This window comes from Staurois parvus, unplaced genomic scaffold (assembly GCF_062004578.1).
Source record: "Staurois parvus isolate SC_StPar_1 unplaced genomic scaffold, SC_StPar_1.0 ptg000022l, whole genome shotgun sequence".
Taxonomy (NCBI): domain Eukaryota; kingdom Metazoa; phylum Chordata; class Amphibia; order Anura; family Ranidae; genus Staurois; species Staurois parvus.
Window position 1 is genome coordinate 6161520 of NW_028317818.1, and position 22095 is coordinate 6183614.

At 41.9% G+C, this 22095-nt stretch overlaps 1 protein-coding gene across 4 annotated transcripts in view; it reads left to right on the forward strand.

Annotated features, from left to right (window-relative positions):
* The window catches only part of RBFOX1 (RNA binding fox-1 homolog 1), a 1043447-nt gene that overhangs the window by 662078 nt on the left and 359274 nt on the right, over positions 1-22095 (forward strand). For all 4 annotated transcript variants that reach the window (XM_089692050.1, XM_089692041.1, XM_089692066.1 and 1 more), the window contains exon 3: positions 10014-10157. In XM_089692050.1, the coding sequence (XP_089548176.1) occupies positions 10014-10157 (144 nt within the window). The remainder of the gene's footprint in view (positions 1-10013; positions 10158-22095) is intronic.

Sequence of the window (22095 nt, forward strand, 5' to 3'; positions counted from 1 at the left end):
CTGCAGTTTCTAGCTGCATATGTGTTGCAAGCAGGGCTCTGCCTGCAACTAATTCATCCACAGCCAGTTGCAGTAGCAGTTTGATCATATCTTATTTCACACCCTTCATGTTTGGGCACACTGCAGACTGGTTTTCTTCAGCTTCCAGCTTCAGTACCTACAGTATCTTTGTGACATTTTGGGCTTCTACTGCCCACAGCCACTGGTCACAGAAGGCTTAACCCTTCTTGCTCTGCAGTAGTGGTTGTACATACCCCAAGTGGGATATCCCACATTATCCACTGTGGGGACACTTTGAAAACACATCAGATCTCAAAGGGGAAAAATATCATGCTGGATATCTATACTGATATGGACTGGGTAATGTGTTAGGAACATAAGGATGCCCCATCATTTGATGGAAATAAAAATTATAAACCTACAGAGGACTGAATTCAAAGACACCCCAAAAATCGAAGTGAAAAAATGATGCAGCAGGCTAGTCCATTTTGCTGAAATTTCATTGCAGAAACTCGAAATGGTACGCAGTAGTTTATATGGCCCCCATGTGCTTGTATGCATGCCTGATAATGTCAGGGCATGCTCTTAATGAGATGATGGATGGTGTCCTGGGCTATTACCTCCCAGATCTGGACCAGGGCATCACTAAGCTCCTGGACAGTCTGAGGTGCAACCTGGTGGCGTTGGATGGATTGAAACATTATATCCCAGAGGTGTTCTATTGGATTTTTAAGTCAGGTGAGCATGGGGGCCATTCAATGGTATCAATTCCTTCATCCTCCAGGAACTGCCTGCGTGCTCTTGCCACATGAGGCCAGGCATTGTCGTGCATCGGGAGGAACTCAGGACCCACTGCACCAGCGTAGGGTCTGACAATGGGTCCAAGGATTTCATCCTGATATCTAATGGCAGTCAATTGGATGCCATTGTCTAGCCTGTCTAGCCTGTACAGGTCTGTGCATCCCTCCATGGATATGCCTCCCCAGACCATCACTGACCCACCACCATGACCCACCAAGGTCATTCTGAATGATGTTACAGGCAGCATAACGTTCTCCATGGCTTCTCCAGACCCTTTCATGCTTGTCACATTCTGGTGTTCAATGGCAAATGCCAATCAAGCTCTATGGTGCTGGGCAGAATTTAGAATGCTTTCTTATGGATCTATTTGTCTTTCAACAACTGAAGCTCTTGCCTTGTGCTAAGGTCCTTTTTAATGCAAGATCTCCCAACATGCAAATGCAGGGCATTCACTGTTCTTTCCCTTAATTTACTGCAATCTCACCTACCCTTACTATAAGATAATAAGACCAAAAAAACAAAAACAACCCCCCCCAAAAATACAAAAACAATAAACAAAAACTCAAAACAGATAAACAACCCCCCCCCCAAAAAAAAAAACGGACAGACTTGATGGACCACTCAGTCTTTTTCTGCCATCACTTTTTTATGTTTCACTATTGTGATGAAGTAGTGGACATAAGGTGAAGTTTGAACAGAGCAATGGTGGATTATTTTCCGTTGGATGTCACGCAATATCAATTAGTTTCCAGCAAGTGGGACAATTTGTTAAACACAGTTTGGGACTATATTTATGTTGGTCTATTATCATATGAATATTTAAGCACTTTAACTTTCCTGAAGGTAATCCTGACTGTAGCTGGGGGTTAATTTCAGTACCAGAAGCAGTAACCCCGAGCAACACTCGGGATTACACTGCAGCTATCCCTCGAGCCTTACCTTGTCCCACAATCCTGCGAGGTCCTCCCGCTGTGTCCCCTGGCCATGTCCGCCTGCCGATGCTGGCATCCATCTTCCGAGTTCCGTTCCCTGCGAGCTTCGAGACGTACGGGGGAGAGATTCAAGAAAGTTAAAATTTTACATACACACACTCTTAATATTACATTACTGTATCAAATCATTTCACCTCAGTTTTGCCCCTAGTGCTTTGTCCAATGCCCTGCCTGCACTTTTTATTGCTCTTTCTGCCTGGAAACTTGAGAACATCCATGGCATCCAAAAAGTGTCCCTTTAGGTCAAAATCGGTTTTAGACCAGCTAGAAAACAGCAATAGTGAATTAGAATCACTTGCAGAATTGAGTAATAGTGATTCGTGGAGAAATTCATCATTAGACACTGAAAACGATTCTGTGATTTTAGATAAAAACAGAGTGCAGCGCTAAAAAATAATAAATACAAACGAAAAAAGTCCGTAATAATTAAATGGATGTATGTATTAACGAATCCCAAGGAATAGCTGATAAAGCCCGGAGACAATGGAAAGAGTGCGCACTCACCGGACGCGCATGGGAAATGCGCATATAATAAATATCCCCTGGAATCTTTATGGAAATGAAGAGAATAAGCTCCAACTCTGTAAATCATTCAGCCTGGAGATGTATGAGAGAAGTCCGGAGATCCCCTTTACAGATGGTATGGTAATCAGCCAGGATCCAGAGCTCCGTCCTTCCGGTGGTGGTAAACACACACTACAGGAATCCCTAAGTTAAAATGGCCGCCGGGCTATCTCGTGGCTCCGGGCGGGAGATGACGTCATGCTCTGTCGGTTCCTCCTAAGGCCTTTCGTGCCCAAGCACATCATCAGAGGGGATACCAACCCTGTGATTTTGCTCAGCGATGTGCGAATGTGGTGCTCTATTTCAAATTTTCATGTTTTTGCTTTGATTACATTATTGAATTAAATTTATTATTATTTTTTATAATTATTTATTATATTATAATTTATGATTTTGTGTTTCAAACTTTATCATGCCCGAGATGTTTACTAGACTCTTGTTTGGACAGATTTAAGTGAGTTATTCCTAAGAATTACAGGCCTACAATATAAAGCGACAAATTTCCATGAAAAACAATGTACCACTTTGGCATTCAAAAATATTGATTGAGTAGACTGCCAGGGGGGTTAAAGGTGATTTAATGATTTTTGTTTATTTGAATTTTTGCTGTTGTTTTTTGTTTTCTCACATTGCTCCACTATACTATATAATATATATATATTTAATATTCCCAAATTTAGAATAATAATTTTAAACAAAAAAAGTGAGGCATTCTCACTGTTGTCAAGAAAACCTTTGTTTGTAATAAAAAGATAGAAGACCATACAGGTAGATAACTAATTTTGAGGAAAGAACAAACAGAGGGTGCACGGGCCTAATGCATTACCATAAAAAATGTTCAGTATATTTGGATTACCCCGGTCTATTGAGGGCTGCAAGGTGTGCATGTTCCAGGACATTCTTGATGTAGTTGTAGCCTGTATCGAGTCCATCCCCAAGCGCAGGAGCATTTGTGTCTGCTGGTTCTTAGATAACTCATTTTGCATGGCTCAATTTATGAAGTTGAAATTACCATAGATTCTTATTATACGATAAACACACCAGACCTTTTATATTCCTATAGTGACCACCCTGCTTGGATAACATTAACTAATTGATGCAATCCATCAACTAGTATATTCCAATGGTCCAAAAATCAAACAAGGAAAGTTTGGACCCCAATAATTACAGATCGATATCTCTACTTAATGTAGACATAAAGGGGGAGATTTACAAAAACTGGTACACACAGAATCTGGTGCAGCTGTGCATAGTAATCAATCAGCTTCTAGGTTTTTTTGAAGCGTAAATGTTTAAATTAACAAGCTAAACTTAGAAGTTGATTGGTTACTATGCACAACTGCACCAAATTCTGTGTGCACCAATTTTTGTAAATCTCTCCCAAAATTGCTAGCAAAGATCCTTGTGGGCAGGATTAACACCTTGCTGATCACTATAATTTAGCATGATCAAATGGGATGTATTCCCCACTGATGGATGGATGGTGACAGTCTATGTAAAATTATTAATTTGATTGACATCTTAACTTCCATACACATGTCGGGTTTGTTGCCCTTTTTAGAACAATAGGATGCTTTTGAATTTATTTGCTATATATGATGTGTTCTTACCAAGTTGGGTTTTGGAAATTTCTTCCTGAATGTACCTTGCTATGCCAACTAGTAGCTGGGATTTACAAAATCTGTGTTTTTACATATTTAATTTAATATAATTAATTCATAAAACCCTGAATTGTTAAAGCAAAGAAAAGTGCCAGGTTAGCTTTTTTTTTTTTAACTTTGGACTATTTTACAATATAACTCCTAGCCCCAACGTAATCTTAAAGCAATAGGGGAAAAAAACGTTTGAATATTCTTGCTGTTTTACATTTTAGATTGTAACATGTGATATTAAATTATGTCAGGTTCTTGGGATATATCATACACATGCTTCTTTTTTCTTATTAAAAACAGGCAGTTTCATGAGCCAAGCAATTTCATGAACACTCTATATGCTTATGAGTAAGTGATTTTCTTGTCACAGTAGCTACACAATGAGTGACTGATACAGTGCCCATAGCTCCCCAGACGTTGCTCATCAATAATGTTCTAATATAAATACTTGTTTGTCTGGATTTTAAATTAGAAAGTTAATCTCAGCTGAGCACAAGAAGATCTGAAGAGAGTCATGCAGAAAATGAGTGGACATGACCTTTTTGATGAAAATGACAAATGATAAGTCACACTTCAAGAGTTACAAAATTCATTGGTGATACAAGTGGCAAACATGTACTGTAAAAAAAAAAACATGATTTTTTTTTTATTATTACATGTGCACATAAAAAAACATCCTAATGTATCAAACAACATTTCTAAGCATGCTGGCTGAAAATGTTTTTATAAATGGTTTACTCAGATGAATGACTATATACTGGTTATAGAATTCCAGAGCAACTGTCATTTTTTTTATTTAAAGTAGGTTGTACATCACTGTGTACAAATCAATCATAAATCACATATAGTAGTACAAAGAAGCAAACAAAAAGTTTTCAGTGTGTTCAATCATTTATCTAGCTATGTTTTCTCTTCAATGTGAAGTATAAAACATGTTATGGAACAGTTTCATACACTTAATCTTGTGACAATGTGACATACTCGGCCTTGTCATTTTTCAAAATGTTACATTTTCACAGGTGAAGTGTCATTGCTCTGGAAGCATAAGTTAAAGCCTTACTTTTATAAATGCTTTTCTCTCACAGATGGCATTACTACTCAGCAGTTATGTCATATTTTTTGAATATTACCCACACCAAGGAGAATATGAGGCATCTGAATGCAACAAAGTAAAAACATTCACCGATACAGTGACATAATAGTGTACATCTGTCTAACTGTCTTCTACACAACTCCTCACTTGTTAAGATCCCATGTGTAATCTAACAACTAAGTGATATACACAGTATATACAAAGCAAGAATCTGCTTGCTTGAAAAAAGAGTAAATCTGAATTTGAAGCACGTTAAACTACTCCTGTTTCTAAGACCCACTGGAAGCATGTCAAAGACTCCTGACACCCCCCAGTATTTTTCTATATGTAAAAATGTTCAAACTTACTGATAAAAAAATCATCATCTACCATAATATTAAACATGAGTTCAACAATATGTGCACATTATGCTGATTCACAGAACCAAAACTAATGACTGTCTTGTACTGGAAAAATGGGTACAGTGTGTTATACAGCTCATCTTGTTATTGGATTTTTTCTTAGAAAGAACATGTATGCTAATTAATGGCTAAATATGATAAATAATTAGGTAATTTTACAGATTTGTAAACTGACATACACAATTTTCTGGAAGGCACAAAATGGGGGAGATTTACTAAAACAGGAGCACTCAGAATCTGGTGCAGCTGTGCATGGTAGCCAATCAGCTTCCAACTTCAGTTTGTTCAACTGAACTTTGGCAATTAATCCTGGAAGCTGATTGTTTTCTATGCAGAGCTGCACCAGATTTTGCACTCGCCAATGTTAGTAAATCAATCCCTATGTGTAATTATTTTGGAAAAATTGTGTGTGGGATATTACAATATATATTACATAACATTGCACATGCAGTACCTTAACAAAAGGACAAATTAAACCAGAGCCATTCTGTTCTTTCCTCTTTTCAGTGATCCTTTACTAGCACATTAAATAATAATATTATAGCACATAAGTAAAACAGTATAATGACTATACCATCCTATTATATTCTTTTTATCATGTTTAAAATGAATAAAAGGGGAGTAATCGGTCAAAAATATGGAATGCTGAAATTTTTATATTATTTAAGTCTAATTAAAGCTTTATATTTTTATTCTCGCTTTGTGTCCTTCCTTTCCTCCTTCTCTATATCTCTTCCTTTCCTTCCCTTTGGTTCTCTCTCCCTCAATCTCTCCTTCACTTTTTTTGCCTTTTCATTCTCTCTAACTCTGTCTTTCACCCTCTATTTCATTTTTATCTCTTTTTCCCTATCTCCTTCTTTCTTCTGCTCTCTCTTTCAGCCTCATATTATTTCACTCTCTAATTCATTGTCTCTTCCTCAGTCTGTCTGTGTTCTCATCTCTCGCCTTCCTTCAGCCTGACTGTTCATCAAAAAACAACCATATTGTGATTATAAAAAATGGGCAATGCATACATTTTGTTGGCTCAGCAGCAAAGAGTTAAACACTTATTTAAGCTTTGTTCGTTTCTCCATGGTTAGGCTACATGTATATTAAGCTCCCTTGGATGCCAAGCTCTCCTGGCTGCTGAAAACATCTACCCGCGGCAAAAAACATATGTAAATGCAGTACTGCATTTAGCTGCGTTTAGTGCTTAAACATTTATTCACTTTATTGGCTAGAGTACTTGCCATTGAAATGAATAAACACCCAATCACTAAACACAGCTAGCGCTTAAGGATGTTTACATGTGTTTATATATGTTTTTACCATGTTTTGCATTTCTTGGAAAAAACCAAGAGAGGGACAGTTAACTGCTGCTGCTAAACTCTGATAAAAGCCTATGGAGACATAAGCTTTTTATTGAGTTAAGTTTGGGGGTTTTGGAAAAAAATAAATAAAAGCTCCTAATCTCATGTTTAGGAGTAGCTGTGTACATGAGGCCTAATGTAAGAAAGTGGACAGCCTTGGCCTGGAAGGAGGGAGGCCATGGCCTACTGTTTGAGAACCACTGGTCTAATGCACATCATGTACAATGTAAGTGCTCCTGAAACATCAATTCTAAGATGGAAATTACAGCAAAAGATGTTAATTGGTTGCTTATTCTAATTTTCCCAATTTTCTTGTAATCATCAAAACTGAGAAGCATTATTATCACAAGGAGAAGTTTTTGGTCATTGTGCAAGCAGTTACAAAGCCATTACAAAGATAGATTGAGAGATAGGAAAGATTAGGCTCTAGTTATAGGCAGTGGAATTACAATAAGGTTAAGTGCTGAACTGGAACAACCTAAAAAATATTCCCATTCAACTGACATCAGAGGTGTAAGGTCAGAGGTAGTGAGATATGTAGTGGGATTATTATATAATAGGAGTTGGAATACTGCAGAAAAAGACCAGACAATTGCTGTTAGGGAACCGTATTTTCAGACAGATATGACAGACAGGTAGAATATTCTGTCACCAAGGTAATGAATGTAATAGAATTTGTTTCATGAGATGCTTGGTTTTGGTACATTGCAAATTGCCTTTGTGGATTGAGGAAGGATTGTACAGTATTTTATTTTCTAAAGATAAATTTGTCACAGTGATTTAAGTATTTTTGTGTTGTTTATTGTAGGCCAAATGTCCAGGAACTTGTGACATGTAGAAATTAACATGTCTCATTTAATAGATGAATAGGTACAAAATGTCAAATAGTCTGCCAGGACCACACCAGACTTTTCACTGTAGTTATAAAGAATTAAATTGCAATTTTACAGGATCAAGTTATATATGGCACACATCACTGCATATCCTAATTTCCCATTGTTTAATAAATAATCCAGCATGCAACAACTGTTACAGCTGTCACCCTAGATTTTTAACATTCTCAGTTCCTTTAGGGCATCCATACAGTCCTGAAAGTCCATTGAAGCACACGTTTGTTGCACATTTCATGCTATGCAAGCAAAGATGGCAGACTAAAATCTTTGTGCACCTATGACCGTAGGCTTTCTCCATGGATTCCTAGTGTAACTTACATGAATCTGCAGGGCAAATGCTTGTGAATAGATGGCACTTGAAGGGAACTCTAAATAGATGAGTGCTTCCTGATTTGCCTATTCAATAAATATTCAATAAATATAGCCTATGTATATTACAACATACAGTATGTCCACATATAGCAAACATAGGCAAAAAAGAGTTTGTTATTATAAAGGAACTTCTGCTTTGTTTTATTTGATTTTATTTGATTACAAATGATACTGTACTGTATTAAGTTTGTTAACCATCATTTTTTAAAAAGTGTGTGCTATAAGTTAGGTAGTTATAGTTTATATATTATAACAAAATTCATTTTGTTTAAGACTTTCAGTAGTTGAATAAAACACATAAGATAATGAGGGGAGATTGTCATTATATATACCTGCAAAATTATTAGTCATTTGCTTCTATTTTTAAACTAATTTCAAACCATACAAGCCTTAACCTTATTATACACAGACCGCAAATTGGCTGGATCAGCAGGAAGTGGCCACATTTCAGTTGGTGTGTACCCCTGTCTGTTCAACAGGAGCCATTCGTTAGACAGGCTTCTGTCAAATGGTTCTGCTGGAAAAATAGCATTCGATCAGTGCTTAGAGCCAATGGCTGCAGCTCCAATCTGTGTATTCTGATGGGGGGAAGTCCCCAGAGCCAGAATACAATAGCACACGGGAGAAATCCCTGTATCCACAATACTTGTGTGGATGTGGGGATCTGCCCATGTATACACAGCTTTATGTAGTCAAGGACCAAACCAATTGTCTTGTTTATAATTACATAAAAAAGAGAGCTTAAGATACATAGAGATTGTTTAAAAAAGCAAATTAAAAACTACATTGAATACTCCTGCTCAAAAGAGTGAAATAATAATCTGAACTATGTATATATAGATATATAATCCAAAACAGAGCAGCACTCACTGGTCTTGAGTGGTGAACACACAATGAAAATGTTATTTCAACGTTTCTACAAGGCACAAGCTCATCTTCCTCAGGACTTGAGTGCTGCTCTCTCTTTTGGATTATATGTACTACCAACTTTGATGTACATGTTTCATGTAGTTCTTGACCTGGTGTGGTAGACTGTCCTCTTAATATAGTCACTAGGTTACATTATTATATTGGGGAACTTTCCCTTTCACTTTTTGTCCCACAGTCGCAAAAGAAAGTAAGAGAAAATATACCAAACAGAGGGGAATTCACCTTTTAAACAGTTCTTCCTAGAACACATATCCCTCTTGAATGATTTATCTTTATCTCCTGTTCTGAGGACAACTCCTTATTTTCTTTCCTGGTGAAAATGGTCACCAGAAGAGATATTGGATGTCGACAGACAGCATTCAATACCTAACACTCAGTGGTGTATTTACAAAAAAATGCATAGCAATTTGCCAAGTGAAAGTGCATGTACATATTAGAGGAAAATTCTAGGATATTTAGCCCCTTGCATAGCTTTCACTTTTTTGTCCCATTTGCACAGGATAAATGTACATATGCTTTGACTGTGGAATTGCTGTGCAAATGTTTTATACATACATTCCTCAGTTCCTATGTAAAAATGTTGGCAATAACAACAATTTTAATAAATTGTGATTCCATTCCAGGGAAGTCTTTAAATAATTTGTACAGGTAAAATAATGCTGCAACTCTGCCTTTTGTCTAAAGTCAGGATTATATTAGTCAGATATTGTGAACAAAGGAGATGCTTAATTGGTATGTAAATGTGTGAATATTTTGTGTAAAGCTATGTGTAATATGTTCATAGTGCATAAATATAAAACAAAGCATTTCTGCATGCTTTATTTTACAAACAATTAGCATTAGTTCTCATTCATTTTGTCTATGATTTTGAAATTTATCCATGCTGCTGAATTTCTAAAATGGATAAATTATGCAAATGTGATTAACAATTACAGTTTTCATTAAATCTTTTTCTTTTCATTTCAGCAAACAGATGACTCAGCACAGACTGATGGCCAACAACAGACACAGTCTTCTGAAAACACGGAAAACAAAACACAGCCGAAGAGACTCCATGTTTCAAATATTCCTTTCAGGTTTAGAGATCCAGATCTTAGACAGATGTTTGGAGTAAGTATCTAAACTAATTTCAGCTGATTTTCTAAAGAAATAGAGACTATTCAAGTAGCAAAGTAAATGTTCTCTTTGCAGTGTTAATATTCACTTAATTCAGTGAAAACGGATGAACCAGGTTCATATAAATCATCCAATCATATGAAAGCAAAAAACATTTTTTTTTTCTTGCATGTGATGAATATTTGCAAAGGTAGCCTCCACATTTCAAAGTAAAAATTCACTTTGCTAAGTGAACAAACTGTGTGTGTATACTCCACTACCAATATATATACGTATATTGTACATATTATTTGTGTTTGCAGCCATTCAGATTAAACCTACTTCATATTTGTTACATGTTTACTTAAAAAATAAGGTATAGCTCACTTCATGGGGGGGGGGGGGGGGCAGTCCAGCAATTCTCAGAATCAGCCGTGACACCTTTCCCTTATAAACACCTGAAAGGTAAGACATATTTAAAAAAATACATATTTAGAGGGTTTTTTATCAAATTTGACTGCAAAAGTGAAAATGCCCTTTTAGAGTCATAAATGAAAGTGTCCAATTTTACAGCATTAAAAATCTAAGGTCATCTGTTATTATATTGTAACAGCATTAAGTTCTTCAGAAACAGTCTACAAAGCTTCCAAAACTGATAAAGCAGTCAATAATAGTACACAGGACTGTGGGGTTTATTTACTAAAATTGAAGATGCAAAATCAGCTTCCAGGTTTTTTTTTTTGTCAAAGCTTAATTGAACAAGCTGAAGTTAGAAGCTGATTGGCTACCATGCACAGCTGCACCAGATGTTTCACTCTTTAGCTTTAGTAAATCAACTCCTTTTGACTCAATTAGTACACTGTACCAATTATACAGGGTAAACCAACAGGGGAGAAAAGATATTAGTAAAAGTGGGAATATAGGGGGCGTGGTCTGCTGAGATCCAAGATGGTCATGTGATACAGGAGCTACTGCCAGCCTGAGACCTTGCATCGATATTAGCAGAGGAGCGGGTGAGACAGAGCCATTACATGATGGGGAAAGCGGACCGGAAGGTCACCGACTCCCGTTCCTGCTCTCCGTGGGCACATAACCCCCAGCAATCCAGACATATTCAGGAGCTGTTCAGCTCCCAGCAGAGGGACAGGCCACATGCAGCATCCCCCTCTCCCCCCCTCCTCCCTCCACAACAGAAACATGTGCTCAGGGTGTACAGAGCACAGACACTGGGGCTGACATGGAATCTGTCCCACAGCATGATCTCTCTTCAGACACTCATACACTTTCTTTAAGAGATCTGAAGGCAGTTGCAGCTGACATTAAAGCTACTTTTACCACAGCCCTCAGTGACCCAAGGGAAGACCTTCATTTGTTAAGTACAAGAATAGAGGAGGTGGAATTCACAAGCAGATCTAATGCTGATGCCATAGTGGAGATACAGCAGTTGTCAGTACCGCACACATCTCATATCCGTGATTTCAGATTGCGTGGCTTGCCTGAATCTGTGGAGCCGAGCGACATCCCCAAAACAGTAACTGCGATCTTCAATGATCTGCTGGGCCGTCCACCTGCTGCACTCATTGATCTGGATCTTCGCTCCAGAGGCAGAGATTCTGACCCCCCAAGAGATGTGGTGTGTTGCTTGGTCAGCTTTCCAATCAAAGAAGCCATTCTCAGAAGGGCCAGAGAAAGAAGACGCCTTTTATTTCAGGGTAATGAGATACACCTGTTCCAGGACCTCTCCTCCATAACCTTGCAACAAAGGTGAGAGCTTCGCCCCCTGCTGGACACACTTCGCTCTCATAACATACCATACAGGTGGCGATTTCCATTCTGTCTCTCCGCTCAAGCTCAGGGGCGCACAGCCTACATGCGAGTTCCAGAGGATCTCCCCAGCTTCTGTTCCGCACTGGACATTCCTCTAGTTGAGCTTCCAGATTGGTACAGATCTCTGCGTCTTCCAAATGCTACTGAATCTGGTCGAGTACCAAGTGACATGGATTGGCAAGGCCCGCATCTCTGCCGCCGTCAATCGGTCCCTTGCACTCCTCCAAGACTTCCTGCCAGAGGCTCCACTACCAGCAACAGCCCGACGGCCTCTCCTGCACATTGCAGACCCTGCCATGATGCCTAAAGGACTTTCTTAGATCTCTTCCCTGACTTTCTCTCATCAGCAATACTTATCCAGACTATGATCTTACCAGATCCTTCCCATCCGACTCCAGGACCATGCCGGTAGCACCTCGGGTCCTATTTGGCCCCTTAACTGTACACCTTCACCCTTTCACTTTCTGCTCTCTAACCCATCCGCCCTGGTCCAGGTCTTTTGATGCCCCTGCAGATGTTGCCAAATTCGCCTCATCGATCATGAAGACCTTTTCCCTCTCTGTCTCAGCTTCTCCAATGGACTGCCAGTCCTGATGTACCTCTGCAGGCACCCTTCATGTCACCAACCTTTTTTATTTCTGCATTTTCACTACCTCTGATGGAAGCCTGGGGGATGGTCCTACAGTCTTTCTCTAGCCCTGTTTGTAATGTATATGCTGATTTGTCTGCTGCGTAGAGTCTCTGGAGAGTATGGATCTTAAGACCCTCTATGCCTGGCCCCTGTTTGGTTGTATGGCCTCCCAGGGGTCTTTTGTTGGTCTTGCAGTGGTCAGGGGTGATTTCCATGCCCTCCATTACATATTGTCTGTATTTCCCTGACCATGATCCCTACTGTTCTTCATCAGAGTTTACTGTGAGAGGCTTCATACTCCAGCTCGCCTTTATACCTTTTCCAGGGGTAGTGTGGGATGGCGGAGGAGGACTGGGTTGGGGGGAGGAAGGGATACAGGACCCGGGCTGTCATTTCCATACTATTATTATGTTACATATCTGTTTGAAATCAAGTATCACCTTGTTAAACTTTCCAGGTGTTGTTCCCTGTGGGGTCCGGCCCCCTCCTCCACCTCATGTCATAACACCCATCTAAACCACATTTACTGGTTACAGGTTTTGAAACCATCATTTGGAGCTTCTGCTGAGCTCCCCCCCAGTCCCGTCCTCTCCCCTCTCCCCTTGTCTAGCTACCGCTATTTTTTCTTTTCAGACACAAAGTGCTACTTGATTTTTAGAATGTCGTGGAGTCCTGCGGGAGCGGGGTGGGAGATGGATGGTTTGCGTTTTTGGGAGGAGGGCGGGAAGAGAAGAGTTAGGACAGATAAGAGATACCTTAGGGTTCCAAAAAGAAATTGTGTACTATGTCTCATTTTTCCCAACTGTTTCCTTTGATAGTTGCTTTTTTTTTTCTGAATGGTTGCCCTGCTGTTCTGTGATGTTGCAATGTTTTTGCCCTAAACAGATTATGATACGATTTGCTTTTCATCTTAATGATATGCAGGTTTTCCATCTGGCTTTCACTGATGTTTTATTTTCAGCATGGACTCGCACACTGGCCCTACCACGCCACACCTATGATACCACAACTCTGCCCATAACTCTAGGATCATGCCACGACTGCATTCCACTTAGATGTGCATTTTCTCATTTCCCTACATACAATGCTTCCACCACGATACGCCCTAATGATATATATTCGGTCTCCTTGCCCTCATGACATTTGTTACATTTTCCTTCTGATATCCCTAAGCTTGTTGCTGTGTCTTACCTCACCCATTATGTTGGACGATGGCGGTTGTGCCCCCATCTATATCTTCATTCAAAGAAATTGTGCTCACCCTCCCTCCCCGATTCTTGCATTTTTTTAAGGTCCTTGGCCCGGCGGACTCTTTCATTTTGGATCTAAGTCCACCGCGTTTCCCACACAGCAGGCTTTGAGAGCTCTCGCTGAACTTTTTCCGGCCGTCTTTACTCCCTTGTCCTCTGCTTCTCATCTCCTTTCATTCCTTGTTCCTCTTTTTGCTATTTCCCTCCTACCCCTTCTTCTTTCTTGTTCTTCTTTCCTCCTTCCTACATCTTGGTGGGTCAGCTGGTCTACCCCCACTGCCGGTTATCTCTCTCTCTCTCTCTCTTTTATCCCCTCATTTCCTCTTCTTTTTTATTTCTTTTCTTTTTCTTCCCCTCTACCCCCTTCTTCTCTCCTTCCCCCTCCATCCCCCTTTTTTTTTCTTACTCCCTTTTCCCATCCCTTTAGGTTCCCTTTACTCTCCTGGACATGCCTTCTCTCAACTCCCTGTCAGGACATCTTTTGCTGAAAGTTCTGTCTATTAATGTGAAGGGTCTGAATATCCCTGAAAAGCGCTCTCTCCTGCTTTTGCACCTTTTTAAACAGAGAGAGGATATTGTCTTTCTTCAGGAAACGCACTTTCGTCACGATGCAATACCCAAGCTTACCAACTCCCATTTTCCGACAGTTTATCATGCTCCTAACCCTCATGCTAAATCTAAAGGCGTTGCCATTTTGATTGCAAAGCACCTCCCTCTGGCTATCTCGGAGTCTCTTCCAGATGGTAGATTCCTGTTTCTAAAAGGTAATTTTGCCAATAGGACCATCACTTTAGCAAATCTTTACGCACCCAACACTAGACAGGTATCCTTTTTCCGCTCCATTACCTCTTCACTCGCCTCCATTCCAGACGGGTATCCTAATCTTGGGAGGTGATCTTAACGTTCCACTATGCCCTTTATTGGACTCTTCCTCGGGAAGCTCTTTCTTGCCATATAAATCCATTAGACAGATTCACACTCAACTTCAAGATCTGCAACTTCACGACTCTTGGCGAGTCCTCCACCCAAATGTCAAAGACTATACATTTTTCTCCCCTCCACACAACAAATATTCCAGAATCGATTACCTCTTCATCACGCAAGTTGACATCTCTTTCCTTCATGATTCCTCCATCGAACCAATGATCCTCTCTGATCATCACCCTATCACTATGACATTACGATTACGGAGAAACATTCCCGTTCTAAGATTTGGCGTTTGGATGCCTCTCTTCTTTCTGACTTGGCCAATGAAGCAGAGGTTCGCTCCCAATTAACGGAGTACTTTTCGAACAATCAAACTCCAGATACCTCTTCGTTAACTCAATGGGAGGCACATAAATGCGTCATTCGAGGAGTCCTAATAGCTATGGCCACAAAACATAAAAAAGAGAGACAGACTTGCTTACAACAACTCTTAGATCACATTAAATTCCTGGAAGAGGTGCACAAACATAATCAGGCCGCCTCAACTTTATCTGATCTTACGAACACTCGCACACAGCTCTTAAACAAACTAGGCAAGGCAGCTAAGCACAGATTCATTCTGTCGCAAAAACTTTTTTATGAGTTTGCTAACAAAAGCGGAAGATTCTTAGCCAGATCCCTCCAGACAAAAAAGTTGAGTTTAACGGTTCACAAGATTAGGGGCTCGGATGGCTCTTTGGCCACCTCAAACGCGGATATAGCATCTCACTTTGAGCAATACTACAAAACATTATACAATCTCCCTCCAGAACGTCGCCCTTCTGAGGCCAATAAGCCTAGAGACACCCTAATCTCTGACTTTCTTCGCCTCTGTAGTCCTTCCACTGTACCTGATGATACTGTTCAGGATTATAACATCATATCACGGCGAAGGAACTCTCCCGAGCCGTCCAGCAAATGAAACCTGGTAAAAGCCTGGGCCCTGATGGTCTTTCTGTGGCATATTACAAGGAGTTTCTAGATATTTTGAGTGGACCCTTCCTCTCCGCCTTCAACACTTTCTCTTCACCCTCCAAGCAACATCATCGCCTCATGGAAGCTCATATCACTGTCATCCCCAAAGAAGGTAAAGATGTCACTTTGGTTACCAATTATAGACCCATCTCTCTTTTGAACGTGACATCAAAATCTACACAAAGATCCTAGCCAACCGTCTCCTTCCTTTGTTACCTTCCCTGATTGACCTTGACCAAGTGGGCTTCATCCCGGGAAGGGAAGCAAGGGATAACACCATCAAGGCTCTAAACCTTCTCCACCGACTTCACGATTCTCACAGTCCAGGATTTATTCTTTCCCTAGATGCCGAGAAGGCTTTTGATAGGGTGTCCTGGGATTACTTAAAGGCATCCCTACAGGCGATTGGTTTAGGGGACACCATGCTCAATTTCATTATGGCACTGTAATCTGGTCCAACGGCTCAGGTCTGTGTGAATGGGCATCTATCTCATCCATTCCCTCTTGGGAATGGTACGCGCCAAGGTTGCCCCCTATCCCCGCTTCTTTTTGTGATATCACTAGAACCATTGTTACGCAAACTCCGCTTAAACCCAGATATCAGGGGTATTTCCGTGGCAAACAAGGAATACAAACTTGCTACCTATGCAGACGACATTCTTTTGTTTCTGATGGAGCCCCATATTACCTTGCCCAACCTACTTAAGGATTTTTCCTTCTTTAAATATGTCTCGAACCTCAAAATGAATCATTCCAAATCCTATGCCTTAAACATTACTCTTCCTCCAGACCTGGTTTCCTTTTGTCAGTCACAGTTCCCGTTTCAATGGGAAAGGGACTCCCTTACCTATCTGGGAATACAGCTTACAAGTAACCTCTCTGATCTTTATGTCAAAAACTTTTTTCCAACCCTTGGTGCCATCCGAGCAGACCTAACTAGGTGGCATCGCCCATGCTTCTCCTGGTTTGGTAGGGCTGCTATACTAAAAATGAATATCCTCCCGCGCCTCCTCTATCTATTTCAAACCTTACCTATCCATTTACCACCCGCCTTTTTCATTTCATGCAGAAGAATTTGCTCTCTTTTTTTCTGGAATCATAAACAGCCACGTATTTCCTTCTCCCAACTTGTGCTCCACAAATCTAAAGGAGGGATTGGACTACCTGACCTGCAACTTTACAATCGGACCTGCCATCTTACTAGGATAATTGATTGGAATATTCACTTTACCACCAAAGCGTGGGTCCAGCTGGAACACTCTTGTTCCACTTCCCCCTTGGCATCGATCCCGTGGCTTCTGACCAAACACATTCCTCAAGACCTCCTCCTACATCCAATAATCAGTCCTTCCCTTAAAACCTTTCGCTTAGCCTGTAAATCGGCCTCCATTTCCGATGCCCCCAATTGACTAATTTCTCTTCGCCTCAATCCGGACTTCCCTCCCGGTATGCATAAGTCCTTTTTATCAGCATATTGGCCACACAGTCAAGTATTGGCGAACCACTTTTTTCACAAAGGTCAGCTGAAGTCTTGTTCTTCCCTGGCAAGTACTATGGGTGATCTCACCTTTCCCTTTTGGGCCTATCTTCAAATTTCTTCTCCCTCCTGCATATCACCATAAATGGGTCCGCCCTCTCACCTCCTTCGAGTCACTCTGTTCAAAGGCTGAACCACGGAGGCATTTAGTATCATTTACCTATCTTCTTCTTCTTGGTGACAGAACCTCTGATTCACTTCCCACCAGCAAAGCTTGGAAAAGAGACATAAACATTGACTTTCCTTCCTCTGATTGGGATCAAATCTTTACCTTTTCTCATAAGTGCTCCTTGAATGTTTCGGCACAAGAAAACGGATACAAGTTGGTGACACGTTGGTACAATACACCTTCTAGAATCCATCATTTTGATCCATCCAGACCTAGTAATTGTTGGAGATGTGGGGCTCCTGTTGGATCTCTTCTTCATATCTGGTGGGACTGCCCTATGGTTCAGCCATTTTGGCAGGAGGTACATCGGGTTACTTCTTCGGTGTCTACTCTTGATATTGAGTTCTCTCCGGCCCAAATCCTCCTCCACCACACTCTGCTTCCCAAACGTCTATATTTCAAATCTCTGGCTATGCATATGCTAAACTCTAAACCAAAAACAATGCTGCGCTACATTCAAACTAATTTATGTGAATGTGGAATCCAACATCTCAAATCAAAATTGTGACAATAATAATGACTATATAAATCTATACATGCTTACTGATAATCAAAATATCAAATAAATCACCCAAAAAGATGAAAGACACAAAACTGTATCTATATGTATGTGCATAAAGGAATACACATACATATAATTAAATCACACGTGCATATTGTGAAGTGAAAAAATATAAATAACCATAATAATGGTACACGCAAAAAACAAAAGTCCAAAAATAAAATGTTGTAGGTGAACAAAACAGTAAACGGTGTTTCCAAATGATACTGTAAGTGACCACAGGTGAAACAAATCGTGCAGGTATCTGGGTGTATATAGATCTTATGAATCCAACCACCTTCTGGATTAGCCTCTCACCTCATCCCTTCGACCCTTGCGGGTCAAAGAGCAGTAATGGATCCCTCTCACAGATCCTCCAGGCACCAAAGCACTCCAAAACCGCTTTTCAGGATTTAATTTTCCCACTCAGGCTCTTCTCCAGGAAAAGTTGAAATATCAATCTCTCAGAATGAGACAAAGGAATCCTCCCATAGTGTAGTATATTTATTATACCATAGGAACATATAATCTCTTATAAAAACGAACTTACGTAGCAGCCAGTCCACATTAGAACCTCATGCTTTCAGATGAGGATATATCTGTTGGGTGTACAGCTGGATACACAGGTGTACTAAGATGGCCGCCACGCCGGAAATACGTCACCGCGCTACGCCAACGCGTTACGTCACAATGTCACGTGACTTCATCAGGGCCCCTGATGAAGTCACGTGACATTGTGACGTAACGCGTTGGCGTAGCGCGGTGACGTATTTCCGGCGTGGCGGCCATCTTGGTACACCTGTGTATCCAGCTGTACACCCAACAGATATATCCTCATCTGAAAGCATGAGGTTCTAATGTGGACTGGCTGCTACGTAAGTTCGTTTTTATAAGAGATTATATGTTCCTATGGTATAATAAATATACTACACTATGGGAGGATTCCTTTGTCTCATTCTGAGAGATTGATATTTCAACTTTTCCTGGAGAAGAGCCTGAGTGGGAATATTAAATCCTGAAAAGCGGTTTTGGAGTGCTTTGGTGCCTGGAGGATCTGTGAGAGGGATCCATTACTGCTCTTTGACCCGCAAGGGTCGAAGGGATGAGGTGAGAGGCTAATCCAGAAGGTGGTTGGATTCATAAGATCTATATACACCCAGATTCCTGCACGATTTGTTTCACCTGTGGTCACTTACAGTATCATTTGGAAACACCGTTTACTGTTTTGTTCACCTACAACATTTTATTTTTGGACTTTTGTTTTTTGCGTGTACCATTATTATGGTTATTTATATTTTTTCACTTCACAATATGCACGTGTGATTTAATTATATGTATGTGTATTCCTTTATGCACATACATATAGATACAGTTTTGTGTCTTTCATCTTTTTGGGTGATTTATTTGATATTTTGATTATCGGTAAGCACGTATAGATTTATATAGTCATTATTAGAGATGAGCGAAGAAATGAAAAATTCGATTCGACTGATTCGGCGAATTCGTGGACAATATTCGATTCGAGTCGAATAAATTCGCTGTGAATTTAACTTAAAAAAGGGTGTTTCTAGGCTTCAGAGAGACTTAATATTAGTGCAGAACACTGTACCTTTAATTTAAATGCCCTTGGAGTCTGCTGGGGAAGAGAAATAATACTGTCTGTCAGTATGACATGCAGATGAGTGCCGTCGATCTTAGAATCACTGCACACTTCACTCCTTTGGCCAGTCACGGGGCCAAAACCAGTGTTTGGAGCCACAGTGTGGCGGTGGAGGCAGCAGCAATGGGAGGCCATACAGCAACCTATGACAAAATGGAAACCAGCAGGAGCGTGAGGAGACCTGAAAGTGGCACATGGCAGAGTGGGAGCAATGGGAGGCGGTACAGGGACCCAGGTCACACTGTGGGCCCAGCAGCAGCGTGACCAGGCGGTACGGGGGCCCATGGCCGATATGGGGCTTGGTGGCACCTATGGAAGGCCTGTAATCTGCCAGCAACCTATGACAAAATGGACAACCGCAGGAGTGTGAGGAGATTTCAAAGTGGCACATGGCAGAGTGGAAGCAATGGGAGGCCGTACAGGGACCCAGGTCACACTGTGGGCTCAGCAGCAGCATGACCAGGAGGTACGGGGGCCCATGGTCGATATGGGGCCTGGCGGCACCTATGGAAGGCCGCTAATCTGCCAGCAACCTATGACAAAATGGACAACCGCAGGAGTGTGAGGAGATTTCAAAGAGGTACATGGCAGAGTGGAAGCAATGGGAGGCCGTACAGGGACCCAGGTCACACTGTGGGACCAGCATCAGCGTGAACAGGCGGTACGGGGGCCCATGGCCGATTTGACCTCATTCATCCCATAGTCCTGCCGACTCACGAATAGCGTGGCCTCCTCAAAGGGCCTGAGCAAGCGCAGGTGTCACACATGAGCTGACAATGGCTGACATCTAAGTTACACAGGGAGTACCTTTATCCGCTTTTAACATCAGGAAATCTGTGATGGCCTTTAGCTGTTCGTAAAGGCGGTCTAACATATGTAGGGTTGAATTACACCTTGTTGCAACGTCACAGCATGAGGAGTCGGTACGGGGGCCCATGGCAGATTACATGTCTGGCAGCAGCAATGGGAGGCCCGTAATCTGCCAGCACCCTATGTCAAAAAATTTAACACACCAGCAGTGTGAAGAGACCTGAAAGTGGCACATGGCAGCAGAGTGTGGCGATGGAGACAGCAGCAATGGGAGGCCGTACAGGGACCCATGAGAGACTCTGGACTTGGCAGCAGCATGAGGAGGCGGTATATAGGGGCCCATGGCAGATTAGGGGCCTGGCAGCAGCTATGTGAGGCCCGTAATCTGCCTGCACCCTATGTCAAAAAATTTAACACACCAGCAGTGTGAAGAGACCTGAAAGTGGCACATGGCAGCAGAGTGTGGCGATGGAGACAGCAGCAATGGGAGGCCGTACAGGGACCCATGAGAGACTCTGGACTTGGCAGCAGCATGAGGAGGCGGTATATAGGGGCCCATGGCAGATTAGGGGCCTGGCAGCAGCTATGTGAGGCCCGTAATCTGCCTGCACCCTATGTCAAAAAATTTAACACACCAGCAGTGTGAAGAGACCTGAAAGTGGCACATGGCAGCAGAGTGTGGCGATGGAGACAGCAGCAATGGGAGGCCGTACAGGGACCCATGAGAGACTCTAGACTTGGCAGCAGCATGAGGAGGCGGTATATAGGGGCCCATGGCAGATTAGGGGCCTGGCAGCAGCTATGTGAGGCCCGTAATCTGCCTGCACCCTATGTCAAAAAATTAAACACACCAGCAGTGTGAAGAGACCTGAAAGTGGCACATGGCAGCAGAGTGTGGCGATGGAGACAGCAGCAATGGGAGGCCGTACAGGGACCCATGACAGACTCTAGACTTGGCAGCAGCATGAGGAGGCGGTATATAGGGGCCCATGGCAGATTAGGGGCCTGGCAGCAGCTATGTGAGGCCCGTAATCTGCCTGCACCCTATGTCAAAAAATTAAACACACCAGCAGTGTGAAGAGACCTGAAAGTGGCACATGGCAGCAGAGTGTGGCGATGGAGACAGCAGCAATGGGAGGCCGTACAGGGACCCATGAGAGACTCTGGACTTGGCAGCAGCATGAGGAGGCGGTATATAGGGGCCCATGGCAGATTAGGGGCCTGGCAGCAGCTATGTGAGGCCCGTAATCTGCCTGCACCCTATGTCAAAAAATTTAACGCACCAGCAGTGTGAAGAGACCTGAAAGTGGCACATGGCAGCAGAGTGTGGCGATGGAGACAGCAGCAATGGGAGGCCGTACAGGGACCCATGAGAGACTCTAGACTTGGCAGCAGCATGAGGAGGCGGTATATAGGGGCCCATGGCAGATTAGGGGCCTGGCAGCAGCTATGTGAGGCCCGTAATCTGCCTGCACCCTATGTCAAAAAATTAAACACACCAGCAGTGTGAAGAGACCTGAAAGTGGCACATGGCAGCAGAGTGTGGCGATGGAGACAGCAGCAATGGGAGGCCGTACAGGGACCCAT